The sequence below is a fragment of the Hevea brasiliensis genome, chromosome 14, assembly GCF_030052815.1.
Source record: "Hevea brasiliensis isolate MT/VB/25A 57/8 chromosome 14, ASM3005281v1, whole genome shotgun sequence".
In the NCBI taxonomy this organism is placed as follows: domain Eukaryota; kingdom Viridiplantae; phylum Streptophyta; class Magnoliopsida; order Malpighiales; family Euphorbiaceae; genus Hevea; species Hevea brasiliensis.
In genome coordinates, this window is record NC_079506.1 from 27,997,128 (window position 1) to 28,013,720 (window position 16,593).

Consider the following 16,593-nt stretch of genomic DNA (forward strand, 5'->3'; position numbering starts at 1 on the left):
AAAATCCTTACCAAACATAAAATATTATATTTTTTAAATTATATGCATATGATTAATGATATAAAGAAAAAAAAAATGTAATTGGAACGTCAAACACGCCAACAAAATGGCACAAAATTTGTCTCATTTTAATGCCCTTAAAGCACCAGATATGAAAGCATGAGACAGAGAACTAATCATGAAAGCATTTGGTGGCAAGACTGTGAGCTACCCATTACAAAGCCAATTCACATATTGAAAAGAAATCCCATCTTTATCAACCACCGCCTATCTGCAAAATTTCCAAGATAATGCTTTGAATTGATAGACATTTAGAAATACTGGAGATTGCTTGTATCATAGTTAAAGAGCCTCCTTTAATTATGACCTGATTAGAGCCTCTTGTTTTAGCTAGAAGAATCGCCTTTTGAGCTAAAACTTCTAATCCATGACTTTGCAACAAAAAAAAAAAAAATTACTTTCTTTATATTTATCAACTTGGTATTAAAAAAAGATAAAATTAGATTTCAGCTAAAACTTTTAAAATGAAATTTTAAATATTTTTTAATAAAAATTTAAAGAAGATGAGTTAAAATGAAATTTCAAATATTTAATTTTTTTAATTCCAAAATTTCGTATTTTTTAAATAAAATTATATTTTTAATTATGCGAAGTGTTAATTATTGGTGAATACAGTTACTTAAATTGAATTTTGCTATCTCAAAGCTGTAACATTTTAAGTTCAATCTTCCATTAGAATTAAAAAAAAAAAAAGTAATTGACAACCTATTATTAAGAATATTTCATCTATTCTTATGAAAAAAAAATTATGTGGACAAATCTTTTTATGAGATAGGTTTAACTAATAAGATAAATTAAAATTAGGCTATATCTAATAACATTAATTTTCAATATTTTATTTAAATGTCAAATATTTTATATATACTAATAATTAAAAGAAAATAAGAGATAAGTTAAAATGAAAATTGAAATAGCTTATATTTTTATGTCTAAAATATTTTATATTTTTTAAATAAATTCTTTTTAATTATACCCAGTGTTAATTATAATTATTACAAGTTTAAAATCTTAGCTAGTAGTTTTTAAATCTTTAATTCGTAAATATGTATATAAATTCAATAGGTATAATAATTATAGGTACAATAATTAAGATATTAAAAGGTAGTCTATCGTAAATGAAATTAATGATATATATATATATATATATATATATATATATATATATATATATATATATATATATATATATATATATATATATATATATATATATTATTTGTAGAATTTTACCATCTCAATATTTGTTTAGTGATTTTTCTTAAATAATTGCTATAAAATTAAATATTATTTTATATGAAATTTACAAACATAATGTAAATTTTTTAAAATTGAAATTTTTTTAAGTAAAATAATATGATATTATTTTAAAAAATAAGTATACTCAAAGCAGAAAGCATAATTATATACTGACTTAAATCAGCTACTAACTATCAGCTATCAGTTATCAGCTACTAACTATTAGCCAACAGTTAAACCAAAAATGCGCTTAATGGAAAATCCTAAATTTATCACACTTGGCTGTTTAAAGATTTAAGAGATTAATATTAGATGGTTGAATTCGGTTTTAATAAAATTTAATGATTTTTAATTTTTTTTTTAAAAAAATCTGATTATGGTTTATAAACTATAAAAATAAACTATAAAAATAAGTTTAAAATTGAACTAAGCAATGTCAATTCAATTGAAATCTTGAATCAATATAATTTCAATTTCAATTTTAGAATGTGTTTCTCTTAACTTATAAATTAGTTTATAAACTATAAAAATAAGCTTACCTATTTGTTTCAACATTTGTTGGGTTTATAAAATAAGTTTATATATATAAAAACTTGGAAGACTAACTTTTTATTTTAGTTTTTATAAGTCCTGTATTTATAAAGTTAATTTGGCTAAGTATTTTATCATATTATCCCTCTTTAATTTTTAAAATTTCATTACATATCTCATTTAATATCATTTTTAGTAATTTTAACAATAAATATGTTTGTTAGTTATTCTTTTATTAAATATATTAACTATTTATCATTCACTTATAAATACTTTAACTAAATATAAAATTGCATAAAATTTTAAATTGTTATAAACACCCACGGTTGATGCTTAAAATTAAAAAAAAAAAAAAAACCCATAGAGAAGCAACTTTTGTAAAAGCCGATAGTTACAAATAATTGCCTTGGTATCTTTTGCTATATAAAATGGTTAAATCTCGATAATTATTTGATCCAAAACTAAGCAATAAACAATTAGTTCAGATTTGTTATTTAAATTTGATTCTCATAATTAATATTGAGGAAATAATTTTAAATATGCACATCAAACATTAAAAATATGTTTTTAGATTCATCTAAAAGAGATGAATTAATAATCACAACCAAAAACTTCTAGGGAGAGAGGTTTTACCTTTTTTTAAAAAAATTTCTTTCTTCTCTTTAGTTTTCATCTTGAATTTTTGTGATGTTTTCCCTAGTTTAATGAAATTATTAAGTGCTTTATTGTTGAGATTTTTTTTTTGAAGAATAGTTTACATGGTGCAAATTTTTCTTTCAATAAAATATCAAATTTTGATGGTTAACTAATGGAGTTCGTAAAAAAAATCATGGAGTTCGTAAAAAAGTGGCCTGATGGAATAATTAATTTAAAATTTATGGATATACATTAATATATAATATTTTAAAAGAATATTTTATAAAAATATCTTTAAAATTATACAAAATATATAGATTTTAAAGGATTGCATTTTGATTGGTTGAAATTGCAAAGAGCACTAATCCATTCTCCATGTCTGAGTTATTCTCTCTCTCTCAGGAAGGGAAAAAAAAAAAAAAAAAGGTGAGTCGTGTTTGGCACTTTTTAAGTATTGAAGAACTTGAACTATTAAAAAAAAAATTGTCATTGAGTTTAATAAATAATATTTACTATATAAAAAATGAGTTTTGAAAAATAAAGGTTTTTTTTTTTCTTAAATGTGGATTTATGAATTTAAAATTTGACATGAAATTGTGATTTTATATGATTAAAGTTTAGTAAATGTGAGTTTTGGTACACTGCCTCTTCTCTAAACTCTCCTCCTTCTCTTTCTTTTTCATTTTTTTGTGAGTTTTTTAGGTGATTATCAGTGAGTACCATCCCCTTTTCATTTTTTTTATTCTCAATAATTTCTAGAACTGTACTTTTAGAGCAAATTAGTGTTTGTAACGCTTCTTAATTACAATCAATATTCATGGTAGAATCAAGCACAAAATAGAGATGATAGAAAATGCCCATTTTAATTATGACAAACATTAAGCTTTAATTTGGAAGAAAAAAAATATTTCAACATTAGTACAATTAATCAAACCATGGACAACAATAACTAATTAAAAACAGGTTGCTCCACAAATATATTACTATAAATCATATATGTCTCTCACCATGGATTTGGAACTATCCAAAAAGGTGGTGGATCAATCCTCCTTAAATCACACGCATAAAATGGTTTCACAATCTTTTCTTCCAAGCTGAACTTGCCAAGATCATGGCCTCCACACAAGTCATCCTCATTCATCTGATTCCAATTATCGTCCGTAAAATAAATAGAATTCTTTTCAAATCCTGAACAATACTGAGCTGAAAGTGACATTCACAATCTTTTCTTCCAAGCTGAACTTGCCAAGATCATGGCCTCCACACAAGTCATCCTCATTCATCTGATTCCAATTATCGTCCGTAAAATAAATAGAATTCTTTTCAAATCCTGAACAATACTGAGCTGAAAGTGACATTGAATGGTTTCCCCCTAGAAACAATACCTTATTTGTCAAATTGTCTACTCCCACCCATTTTTGATTACTGGAATCCAACTTGCAAACATGAAACATGAGTGTTTGATATGGGCAAACCAAAGGCCGGGTGCTGTCACCACTCAGAAGATATGCTTCATCAACAACTTTACCTTCTTGATTAACAAAATTCCCTATATACCTTAGCACCAGTAAAAGATACCTAGATGATTCCACCAAGTAAGTTTGGCAAGAATGTAAATTTCTGAAACACTTTGTAGCTTCCAACATTTCTCTTGTGGTTGAAGGGTGGATTTCCCTTTTCTTTATTGACAAAGAAGCATGAAAGTCCCATACTTCAATGGAACTATCCCACGTTAATGCATAAAAAAGATCATTATAGTATATGATATCACAGTAGCCTTGAGATGCACCACTGAGAATAGTCCAACCTAAATCTACTTTCTTATAGAAAGCAAGCCTTGAAAGGTAACCAAGAATTAGTACAACTATATAGTTGTTATCATGAGATGGATTTGACAGTAAGATAGCTTTGGTGATAAAAACCTTTCTCAAGTTATTAACTTGAAACATGAACCTCTCAATTATAGGCAGCTGAATTCAAACTTGTGAAAAGGGGTTGAGGAGGAAGGGTTTTGCTTCATCATCCAAAAGCACTAGCCACCCATGAGGTGACCCAACATACCAAGCATCATTACTGAACAGATTACCAATGTTCTTCATCTTATATATTTTATTGTCCTCAAGGCTAAAGAAGCAACGAGCATGATGTTCTTGGTTGCCAGGGAGCAGGAGCCATGGTGTTTGACGCAAAGAAGAGACATATGATTTTGGGGTAAATTTCATCCATGGTACATGAATTTTAGAGTCGGTAACACTATGTTACATGAATTTTAAAATTTCACTTAAAACCTCATAAACTACAGTAAATGTCACTTTAAATCTCATATAACCTACAATAATCGGTTTAAAGGTAAAAATGTAATGGCCTGGCTCACTAGTGATATTGTCCGCTCTGGCCTAGCCCATACTAGGCCTCACGGTTTTAAAACGCGTCAATAGGGGTTACGAATTGTCAACTTATGAACCCAGCATCTCTCCCGTGTTTTGTCGATGTGGGATTTGCCTAGGGTGTTACAATCCACCCTCCTTATGGGACTCAGCGTCCTCGCTGAGGTTTGCCCCACCATCGTTCAAGGTTGCACGCGGAGCGGTTCTGATACCACAAATGTAATGGCCTGGCCCACTAGTGATATTGTCCGCTCTGGCCTAGCCCATACTAGGCCTCACGGTTTTAAAACGCGTCAATAGGGGTTACGAACTGTCAACTTATGAACCCAGCATCTCTCCCGTGTTTTGTCGATGTGGGATTTGCCTAGGGTGTTACAAAAAAGATGATGTGGCGTGTCCAGGTAAGATTAAGAATCATCTATCCCTTTTTGTCTCTCCTCCAACGTGTGTTACTTCACTCTCTCACTCTTTCATCTACATTTTCTCTCTCTTCAATACAGTAAGTTGTGTCCCTTTAATTTCTTCATCATCAGGCTCATTCTTCATTGCAAATCATCACTTGAAATCCATCGATTATTTCTTTCCATGACTCATTCTTCATTGTCGACCAAGGATTTTATCTGACGTGTAGAACGCAGCTTCTTTTATCATTGTTCGCTTGAATGCTATTTTTCTCATCTTTATTCTCTCTCTCTCTCTTGTTGTTCTCTTATCTTAATTCGTCAGTTTACTCTTGGTTCATCGATTCGTTAGTTTGATTGTTATTCTCTTGAAGGATTGTGAGTTTGGTCATTTTTTTCTTATGAATTTGCCATTACCTCACAAATCACTATCAAGTTCACTATTTGGGACTTTCCTTACTGTTTTCTCCCGATTCAATAAAGATACGTTATTTGTTATAGCTTTTTTCAATGGGTATGTTTGATTCAATATCATTTTGATTAAATTTTGTTGGAAAGTTTTAATGTGGTCCACTATAAAGCAACCATTTTGGGTAAATTGTTTTTTATTATCAGTTGATTCGAAGGAGAATATTTGAGGGCCCATTTGATAGCATGTTTTTTTTTTCTGACTTTGAACAGAGACTACTATCAGTTTCGCAACTATGGAAGCAAACATGGCCCACAATCAAGGTTAGCTATAAACTGATTGCTTTAACGATGTATGTTTGAATAGTGATATTTGACTTGGAAAAGCTTCTCTTTATTAAATATGTTGCTTCATAATGAATAATATGTGGGTCATTATTTGCAAAATCTTTCTCTTAGTGTTTAGTGTCAATTTGTTTTTTGTCAGGTGCTTTGATGAATGACCCATTATAGAAAGACATTATATACCTTATGTAATGTGTTAATCATGCTTTTATAATGAAAGCTTATATGCATTAAATATGTTACCTTATGTATTGTTTATTGTTATATTATATTATATTTCTCCAACAAGTAATGTTATTTTTAATTGATATGTGTGCACTGACAAAGTTATGTTTTGATAACTTGAATATTATTAAATTATATTATTTCTTGCAGGGGTGTATGATGAAATTTCATTTAGTTTATGCATTCATCATAATGGTACACTTGGAGAATGGGGGTATTATGATAGGAAGACATGGACAGTCCATGGTCTAACATGGGATACCATACATGGGATACCATATCCATGGTGAGGATTGATCGAATGTGTCAAGGTTTGAAGATTAAAGGAATGCTTAGGTATTTTTGGAGGCAACCATGGATAGACAAGTTGAGATTGAAGGTATTATTGATCTATATGTGTAACACTTGACTGTTGATGATCTAAGGAAGGAGTTTAGGCAGTAGGAAGTTACTAAAAGTCTAAATTGATTTTTGAGGAGATTGATGAGATTGGTGTGGGGTTAAGGAAAGTAGTGATAGTTCATACAAGGGTAATTCATTAATGCCTTTGCTTTTAAAGGATGCTAACCGAGAAGTTACTAGCAATATAGAGAACCAACATGAGGGGGGAGTCAGGAGTTTGATGTGCAAGGGACATTTGATGATTTAGGGTTTTCAATTACTGAAAGGTTTAATGGGATTAGTAATGCATGCACATATGAATTTGGACAAGCTAGTTATAGTGGTTTTGCAAATTGTTTTTTTAACATGAATGAAGACACCATAACAGATAATGACTATCTGCATACAAGAGCAAATGGGGATGATATTGGTGAAGATATAATTAGGCATGACAATGAAAGCCAAATACCTAATGTTAAGGATGATGGAATAGGGCAAAGAGTTGGTAATAGGTATGAGGTTAAATCTCAACATGATACTGATGTAAGGAATGATAATGAGAGACAAATTCCTAATGTTGAGGATGATGGAACTGGCAAACATTTGGTATACAACTACATCTTAAAAATGGACACAAACTCATGTATTTACTAAGTTGAAGGAATTGTTAAGATTTATTTATTATTTATTTTTTACATTTTGCAGGGTCAAGCAAATGCATCTAATAGCGAAGGGGCATCTTACACATCTAAGGTAAAAGGAAGGTCGAATGCAGCAAGGAAACTTAAAGTGAGAGGAGGCTATCATATTTGGGTATATATTTTGGTAGAGTTAGTATATTGACATGTCTTGATTTTGTAAAGCAATAATTTTTATGCTTCAAATATTGAATCAAATGAATATATTATTGATTCAATGTTGAAGCATAATTTAGATATGTGGAATATGATTGTTATTGAACATTGATTGCTTATATGAATATAAAAATATAATTTATTTCATATTAATTTTTGTTATTATTTACTTTAGATTTTGTTGATATTATGAAGGATTTAATGAATTTTTATACCCTCTCATTTATAGAGTAAAATTGAAATTTGATGACTTTGAGTTATTTTCTAAATATTTCAGTCCAAATGTATTGAAATTATATAATAGATTGAAATTACTATAAAAAATAATATAGTACAAAAAAAATTATGCAATGTCAACCCAAACAAGAATTATCAAATATCATAATGATTATAGTATTCCAAATGATTAAAATTACATAATTGATTAAATATATTAAGCAATACAAAGCAATAATATCTTAACCCAAATTACATTACACATAAAGTTCTATCAAAATACATAAAAGAGCAAACTATAAAATATTAACAAAATTTTGGCCCAGAAACAACTATAAAATATTAACAAAATTTTGGCCCAGAACCCAACATTTCTAATCAGCTTTTATACTAAGCACAAAAGAAAATTCTTCTAATCACACACAACAAGAAACATGCCACAACCATTTTCCATCTCCTACAATTTTTTTTAATCTCTTTCTTTTCCACATCTCTCTCAAGCTCCATCCTTTTGATTAGATTTAGCAGCCCAACTATGACAACATTTGCCTGCCTTGGAAATTTTGCATCAACCTACTCAAAATAATAACAATAATTGCTTTTCTGTAAAAAATTGAAAAAAAAAAATACATATCATAGCATTATTCATATAAAAAAAACCCATAACCCATATCATTATAAATATTTCTCTTACTCTAAAACCCACATTAAAAAAATTTACCCAAATCATGACTGCCCGATCTAGATGAAAATTCATTAATGGTTTCACAATCTTTTCTTCAAAGCTGAACTTGCCAATATCATGGCCTCTATTCAAGTCATCCTCATTCATCTGATTCCAATTATCGTCTGTAAAATAAATAGAATTCTTTTCAAATCTTGAACAATACTGAGCTGAGAGTGACATTGAATGGTTTCCCCCTAGAAACAATACCTCATCCGTCAAATTGTCTACTCCCACCCATTTTTGCTGACTGGAATCCAACTTGCAAACATGAAACATAAGTGTTTGATATGGACAAACCAAAGGCTGGGTGCTGTCACCACTCTAGAAGATATGCCTCATCAACAACTTTACCTTCTTGATTAACAAAATTCCCTATATACCTTAGCACCAGTAAAAGATCGTTAGATGATTCCACCAAGTAAGTTTGGCAAGAATGCAAATTTCTGAAACACTTTGTAGCTTCCAACATTTCTCTTGTGGTTGAAGGGTGGATTTCCCTTTTCTTTATTGGCAAAGAAGCATGAAAGTCCCAGACTTTAATGGAACTATTCCACGTTAATGCATAAAAAAGATCATTAAAGTATATGATATCACAATAGCCTTGAGATGCACCACTAAGAATAGTCCAACCTGAATCTCCTTTCTTACAGAAAGCAAGCCTTGAAAGGTAACCGAAAATTAGTACAACTACATAGTTGTTGTCATGACATGAATCTGACAGCAAGATAGCTTTGGTGATAAAAACCTTTCTCCAAGTGTTGGATGAAGTAGGATTTATTAACTTGAAACATGAACCTCTCAATTATAGGCAGCTGAATTCGAACTTGTGAAAAGGGGTTGAGGAGGAAGGGTTTTGCTTCATCATCCAAAAGCAATAGCCACACGTGAGATGACCCAACACACCAAGAATCATTACCGAACAGATTACCAATGCTCTTGATCTTATATGTTTTATTGTCCTCAAGACTAAAAAAGCAACAAGCATGATGTTCTTGGTTTCCAGGGAGCAGGAGCCATGGTGTTTGACGCAAAGAAGAGACATATGATTTTGGGGTAAATTTCATCCATGGTACATGAATTTTACGGTCAGTAACACTACGGTACATGAATTTTAAAATTTCACTTAAAACCTCATAAACTGCGGTAAATGTCACTTTAAACCTTATATAACCTACAATAACTGGTTTAAAGGTAAAAAGATGATATGGCATGTCCAGGTAAGATTAAGAATCATCTATCCCTTTTTGTCTCTCTTCCAATGTGTTATTTCACTCTCTCACTCTTTCATATACATTTTCTCTCTCTTCATCGCATATCATCCCTTGAAATCCATCGATTATTTCTTTCCATGACTCATTCTTCATTGTCGACTAAGGATTTTATCTGACACGTAGAACGCAGCTTCTTTTATCACTGTTGTCTTGAATGCTATTTTTCTCATCTTTATTCTCTCTTTCTCTCTCTCTCTCTCTTTCTTATTGTTCCCTCAATTCGTCAGTTCACTCTTGGTTCATCGATTCGTCTGTTTGCTTATTATTCCCTTGAAGGATTGTGAGTTTGGTCATTTTTTTTCTTATGAATTTTCCATTACCTCACAAATCACTATCAAGTTCATTGTTTGGGACTTTCCTTATTGTTTTCTCCCGATTCAGTTAAGGTACGTTATTTGTTGTAGCTTTTTTCAATGGGTATATTTGATTCAATATTATTTTGATTAGATTTTGTTGGAAAGTTTTAATGTGGTCCACTATAAAGCAACCATTTTGCGTACATTGTTTTTTATTATCAGTTGATTCGAAGGAGAATATTTGAGGGCCCATTTGATAGCATGTTTTTTTTTTTTTTTTTTACTTTGAACAGGGGCTACTATCAGTTTCGCAACTATGGAAGCAAACATGGCCCATAATCAAGGTTAGCTATAAACTGATTGCTTTAACGATGTATGTTTGAATAGTGATATTTGACTTGGAAAAGCCTCTCTGTATTAAATATGTTGCTTTATAATGAATAATACGTGTGGGTCATTGTTTGCAAAATCTTTCTCTCAGTGTTTAGTGTCAATTTGTTTTCTGTCAGGTGCTTTGATGAATGACCCATTATAGAAAGACATTATATACCTTATGTAATGTGTTAATCATGCTTTTATAATGAAAGCTTATATGCATTAAATATGTTACCTTATTGTTTATTGTTATATTATATTATATTTCTCCAACAAGTAATGTTATTTTTAATTGATATGTGTGCACTGACAAAGTTATGTTTTCATAACTTGAATATTATTAAATTATATTATTTCTTGTACGGGTGCACGATGAAATTTCATTTAGTTTATGCATTCATTATAATGGTACACTTAGAGAATGGGGGTATTATGATGGGAAGACATGGACAGTCCATGGTTTAACATGGAATACCATGTCCATGGTGAGGATTAATCGAATGTGTCAAGGTTTGAAGATTGAAGGAATGCTTAGCTATTTTTGGAGGCAACCATGGATAGATTATTATAAGGGTTTAAGACCATTATCTAATGATATAAACATCCTTAAAATGTGTAGACAAGCTGAGATTGAAGGTATTATTGATCTGTATGTGTAACACTTGACTATTGATGATCTAAGGAAGGAGTTTAGGTAGCAGGAAGTTACTAAAAGTCTAAATTGATTCTTAAGGAGATTTATGAGATTGGTGTGTGGTTAAGGAAAGTAGTGATAGTTCATACAAGGGTAATTCATTAATGCCTTTGCTTTTAAAGGATGGTAACCTAGAAGTTACTAGCAATATAGAGAACTAACTTGAGGGGGGAGTCAGGAGTTTCATGTGCAAGGGACATTTGATGATTTAGGGTCTTCAAATACTGAAAGGTTTAATGGGATTAGTAATGCATGCACATATGAATTTGGATAAGCTAGTTATAGTGGTTTTGCAGATTGTTTTTTTAACATGAATGAAGACACCATAACAGATAATGACTATCTGCATACATGTGCAAATGGGGATGATATTAGTGAACATATAATTAGGCGTGACAATGAAAGCCAAATACCTAATGCCAAGGATGATGGAATAGGGCAAAGAGTTGGTAATAGGTCTGAGGTTGAATCTCAACATGATACTGATGTAAGGAATGATAATGAGAGCCAAATTCCTAATGTTAAGGATGATGGAACTGGGCAAACATTTGGTATACAACTACATCTTAAAAATGCACACAAACTTATGTATTTACTAAGTTGAAGGAATTGTTAAGATTTATTTATTATTTATTTTTTACATTTTGCAGGGTCAAGCAAATGCATCTAATAGCGAAGGGGCATCTAATAGTGAAGGGACATCTCACACATCTAAGGTAAAAGGAAGGTCGAATGCAGCAAGGAAACTTAAAGTGAGAGGAGGCAAAGGCAAATAGAGCACATATGCAAAAAAAGACAAAGTCAACTAAGTATTGATGTTCTATTTTGAGTCTTTTTTTCATGTGTTTGAGAATGATTTGTTTTAGCTTATTTTGGGTAATTTGGACTCTTTTTTTTTTAATATTTAGTAGGAGTTTTTCAATGATCTATTAGTAACATAACTTAGTTTATTGCTTTTTACTGTGGTTTTAGTAATACCACAAGTATATATCATATTTGGATATATATTTTGGTAAAGTTGGTTTATTGACATGTCTTGATTTTGTAAAGCAATAATTTTTATGCTTCAAATATTGAATCAAATGAATATATTATTGATTCAATGTCGAAGCATATTTTGGATATGTGGAACATGATTGTTATTGAACATTGATTGTTTATATGAATATATAAATATAATTTATTTCATATTAATTTTTGTTATTATTTACTTTAGATTTTGTTGATATTATGAAGGATTTAATGAATTTTTATACCCTCTCATTTATAGAGTAAAATTGAAATTTGATGACTTTGAGTTATTTTCTAAATATTTCAGTCCAAATGTATTAAAATTAAATAATAGATTGAAATTACTATAAAAATAATATAGTATAAAAAAAAATTATGCAATGTCAACCCAAATAAGAATGATCAAATATCATAATGATTATAGCATTCCAAATGATTAAAATTACATAATTGATTAAATATATTAAGCAATACAAAGCAATAATATCTTAACCCAAATTACATTACACATAAAGTTCTATCAAAATACACAAAAGAGCCAACTATAAAATATTAACAAAATTTTGGCCCAGAAACAACTATAAAATATTAACAAAATTTTGGCCCAGAAGCCAACATTTCTAATCAGCTTTTATACTAAGCACAAAGGAAAATTCTTCCAATCACACACAACAAGAAACATGCCACAACCATTTTCCATCTCCTACAATTTTTTTCAATCTCTTTCTTTTCCACATCTCTCTCAAGCTCCATCCTTTTGATTCGAATCAGCAGCCCAACTATGACAACATTTGCCTACCTTGGAAATTTTGGATCAACCCACTTAAAATAATAACAATAATTGCTTCTCTGTAAAAAATTGAAAAAAAAAATACATATCATATCATTATTCATATAAAAAACCCATAACCCATGCCATTATAAATATCTTCTCTTACTCTAAAACCCACATTAAAAAAATTTACTCAAATCATGACTACTCGATCTAGATGAAAATTTCATTAATGGTTTCACAATCTTTTCTTCCAAGCTGAACTTGCCAAGATCATGGCCTCCATACAAGTCATCCTCATTCATCTGATTCCAATTATTGTCCATAAAATAAATAGAATTCTTTTCAAATCCTAAACAATACTGAGCTGAGAGTGACATTGAATGGTTTCCCCCTAGAAAAAATACCTCATTCGTCAAATTGTCTACTCCCACCCATTTTTGCTCACTAGAATCCAACTTGCAAACATGAAACATAAGTGTTTGATATGGGCAAACCAAAGGCTGGGTGCTGTCACCACTCAGAATATATGCCTCATCAACAACTTTACCTTCTTAATTAACAAAATTCCCTATATACCTTAGCACCAGTAAAAGATCGCTAGATGATTCCACCAAGTAAGTTTGGCAAGAATGTAAATTTCTGAAACACTTTGTAGCTTCCAACATTTCTCTTGTGGTTGAAGGGTGGATTTCCCTTTTCTTTATTGGCAAAGAAGCATGAAAGTCCCAGACTTCAATGGAACTATCCCACGTTAATGCATAAAAAAGATCATTAAAGTATATGATATCACAATAGCCTTGAGATGCACCACTAAGAATAGTCCAACCTGAATCTTCTTTCTTACAGAAAGCAAGCCTTGAAAGGTAACTGAAAATTAGTAAAACTACATAGTTGTTATCATGAGATGGATCTGACAGGAAGATAGCTTTGGTGATAAAAAACCTTTCTCAAGTGTTGGATGAAGTAGGATTTATTAACTTGAAACATGAACCTCTCAATTGTAGGCAACTGAATTCGAACTTGTGAAAAGGGTTGAGGAGGAAGGGTTTTGCTTCATCATCCAAAAGCACTAGCCACCCATGAGATGACCCAACACACCAAGCATCATTACCAAACAGATTACCAATGTTCTTGATCTTATATGTTTTATTGTCCTCAAGACTAAAGAAGCAACGAGCATGATGTCGTTGGTTGCCAGGGAGCAGGAGCCATGGTGTTTGACGTAAAGAAGAGACATATGATTTTGCAATGGAATACCAAGAAGAACGAATAGCCTTGAAGCGAATGAATTGAGCAAAAGATAGCTTTGAAAGTATCAATCTCAAAAGTTCAGGTTGAAGCTTAGACCAATTTGGTTTGACAATGGAAGAATCCTTAGAAAAAGAAAGTTGTAATCTTTTGGAGTTAGCACTCGGGTCTTCCGCCATGGTTATAGAAGTTTGCAAGGCTCTTATATACACTACTCAAAGTATGCTAACCTTTTAACCAAAAGATGCATATCTTCATGCATGGAACTACTAAGAAGAGTTGCATCTCTTCATATAGTTATATCTTTTAATCAATATACATAACTTTTGGATTTTTTCACCTTTTGGCAATGTACATGTCTTTTGGATTTTAATTCTAATGGACTCGGGTTAACCTACATAGGTGACCCAAACAATATTTCTAACATTTTTCCACTCACACATGATAGGTCAACTCTCATTTCAAATTTTACAAATTTCATATTTTACAAATATATCGTGCGATCAATGTATACTTCGAGAGCTCATTTGCTATATGTTAGGATAATATAACATCCACTACAAGAAAAATGGTCTTTAACAAGAGGAAAAATCCTTGTTAAAAATTAAAAAGTAGTCATTAATACTAATTAACAACTGCAAAGGTTGGTAGTTAAGTCATTATAGACTATGTCATTAAACTTAACTCGTTGTTAATACTAATAACAAGGCTACAATAATCGAGTGTTAAAATTGTAATATTAACGACTATTTTAGTCATCATTAATACTATTTATGAAAGAGAAAATGATCATTAAATTTGAATTAAAATACCATTATTTTGTACTTTAACAACCTTTAATATCGTCATTAAAAATTATTAACGATGAAAAACTTGGTTGTTGAAAAATAGTAATGATAGTAAATAATGGTCGTTAAAAGTTATTAACAACCTTTGAAGTCGTCATAAAAAATTATTAACAATGAAAAAATTGGTCGTTGAGAAAAAGTAACAATAGTAAATAATGATCATTAAAGATTATTAACGACCTTAGATGTCGTCGTTAAAAATTATTACCAATGAAAAAAAATTCATCGTTGAAAAATAGTAATGATAGTAAATAATGGTTGTTAAAAGCTATTAATGATAAAAAAGATACGGTCGTTAAAAAGTATTACGAGAGTAAAACCTGATCGTTAAAAACTACTAACGATAGTAAAAATTAGTTGTAGAAAATAATTAAAGTAGACAAATGGACATTAAAAATTGATAACAATGATGAAAAATGGTCGTTAAAAATGATTAATGCCCAAAAAAGTGGTTGTAAAAATTTATTAACAATCATAAAAGTGATTGAGAAAAATTATTAGTGACAAAAAAAGTGATTAATAATCAATATGAATACAAAAATCATCGTTAATGATGATGATTTAATTATTTTCACTTTTAAAATACCTGAATTTTTAATACGCAATAAATAATAATAATAATAATAATAATAATAATAATAATAATAATAATAATAATAATAATAAATAATATGCATTGATAAGTAAAATAATATTTATACATTAATATGAATGCCATAACAAATGTCTCAAACGTTGGTTTAGTATTAATTGTTCATACTTAATTTGTATATGTCAATAAAGTAATATAAAAATGTGAAGGAAGCAAAATTCAACAATATTTCCCAAGTTACTTTTGAACACCTTCACTCAAAAAGTTACTTCAATACCTTCACCATTTGCAAAATCACATCCACACAAAAATATAAAAGTCTAATCAGATTATAAAAATTTTGAAATCCACTAATAACTTGAAACAAATTTCATACTTTATTTAAAATGCATTAATATTTTATTTCTTAATAGCTTAAGTATAAATGTCAAATAGAAAATCTGGCAGAGTTCTGTTTGTATTTTGAATATTTCCAAAAGTTCAAATAAACAATTTAAACTCAACCTGCATAAAACATAACTTCAAAAATACTCATCAACTTCCAATCCAATTCCCATACTCAATTTAATTATATATATTTATTTTGGATAAAAATAAAATAGAGAAATAACACATTTCCATTTATAAATGTACTACTTAAAATATGACCTACATTAAAAGTAGCAAAAAGAATATAATGCATGAAAAACAAAGATAATTATCTTATCCCAGTCATGTAAAATGATCTGTAGATGGAGGAGTTCCAAATGGAGCATTAGAATGTTGGCTCAATAGTAACTCCTTAAGGTGTTTCATCTTAGCTTCTACTTCGAACAAATGATCCTTAAGCAATCGATTATCCTCTTAAAGGCCAACATAGGAACAAGATTTATTAACTTCTTTTGCTTTCATTTCACCCCCACAACCAATTACATGATCATAATATCACATTTCAAAATATTGTTCTACTGGCTCCATATGAGATAAAGAGGAGCTGGATTGAATGACATCACAAATTTGATCCTGCAATAACTATGATCAATTAATGACACAAATATAATAATTTATGAAAAGAAACATATTTGCAATAGAACTAA

At 29.9% G+C, this 16,593-nt stretch overlaps 1 protein-coding gene and 2 pseudogenes across 1 annotated transcript; all 3 read right to left on the reverse strand.

The window, feature by feature from the left end:
* Positions 1–3,466: 3,466 nt before the first annotated feature.
* Positions 3,467–4,685, reverse strand: LOC110649331 (putative F-box protein At5g38270). The gene is given in 2 exon segments (XM_058134555.1): positions 3,467–3,579; positions 3,722–4,685. Coding segments are annotated over 2 exon segments (1,077 nt in total).
* Positions 4,686–8,070: 3,385 nt separating this feature from the next.
* On the reverse strand, positions 8,071–9,513 carry LOC131172925 (F-box protein SKIP23-like; annotated as a pseudogene).
* Positions 9,514–12,553: 3,040 nt separating this feature from the next.
* Positions 12,554–14,256, reverse strand: LOC110649328 (putative F-box protein At4g17565; annotated as a pseudogene).
* Positions 14,257–16,593: the final 2,337 nt, after the last annotated feature.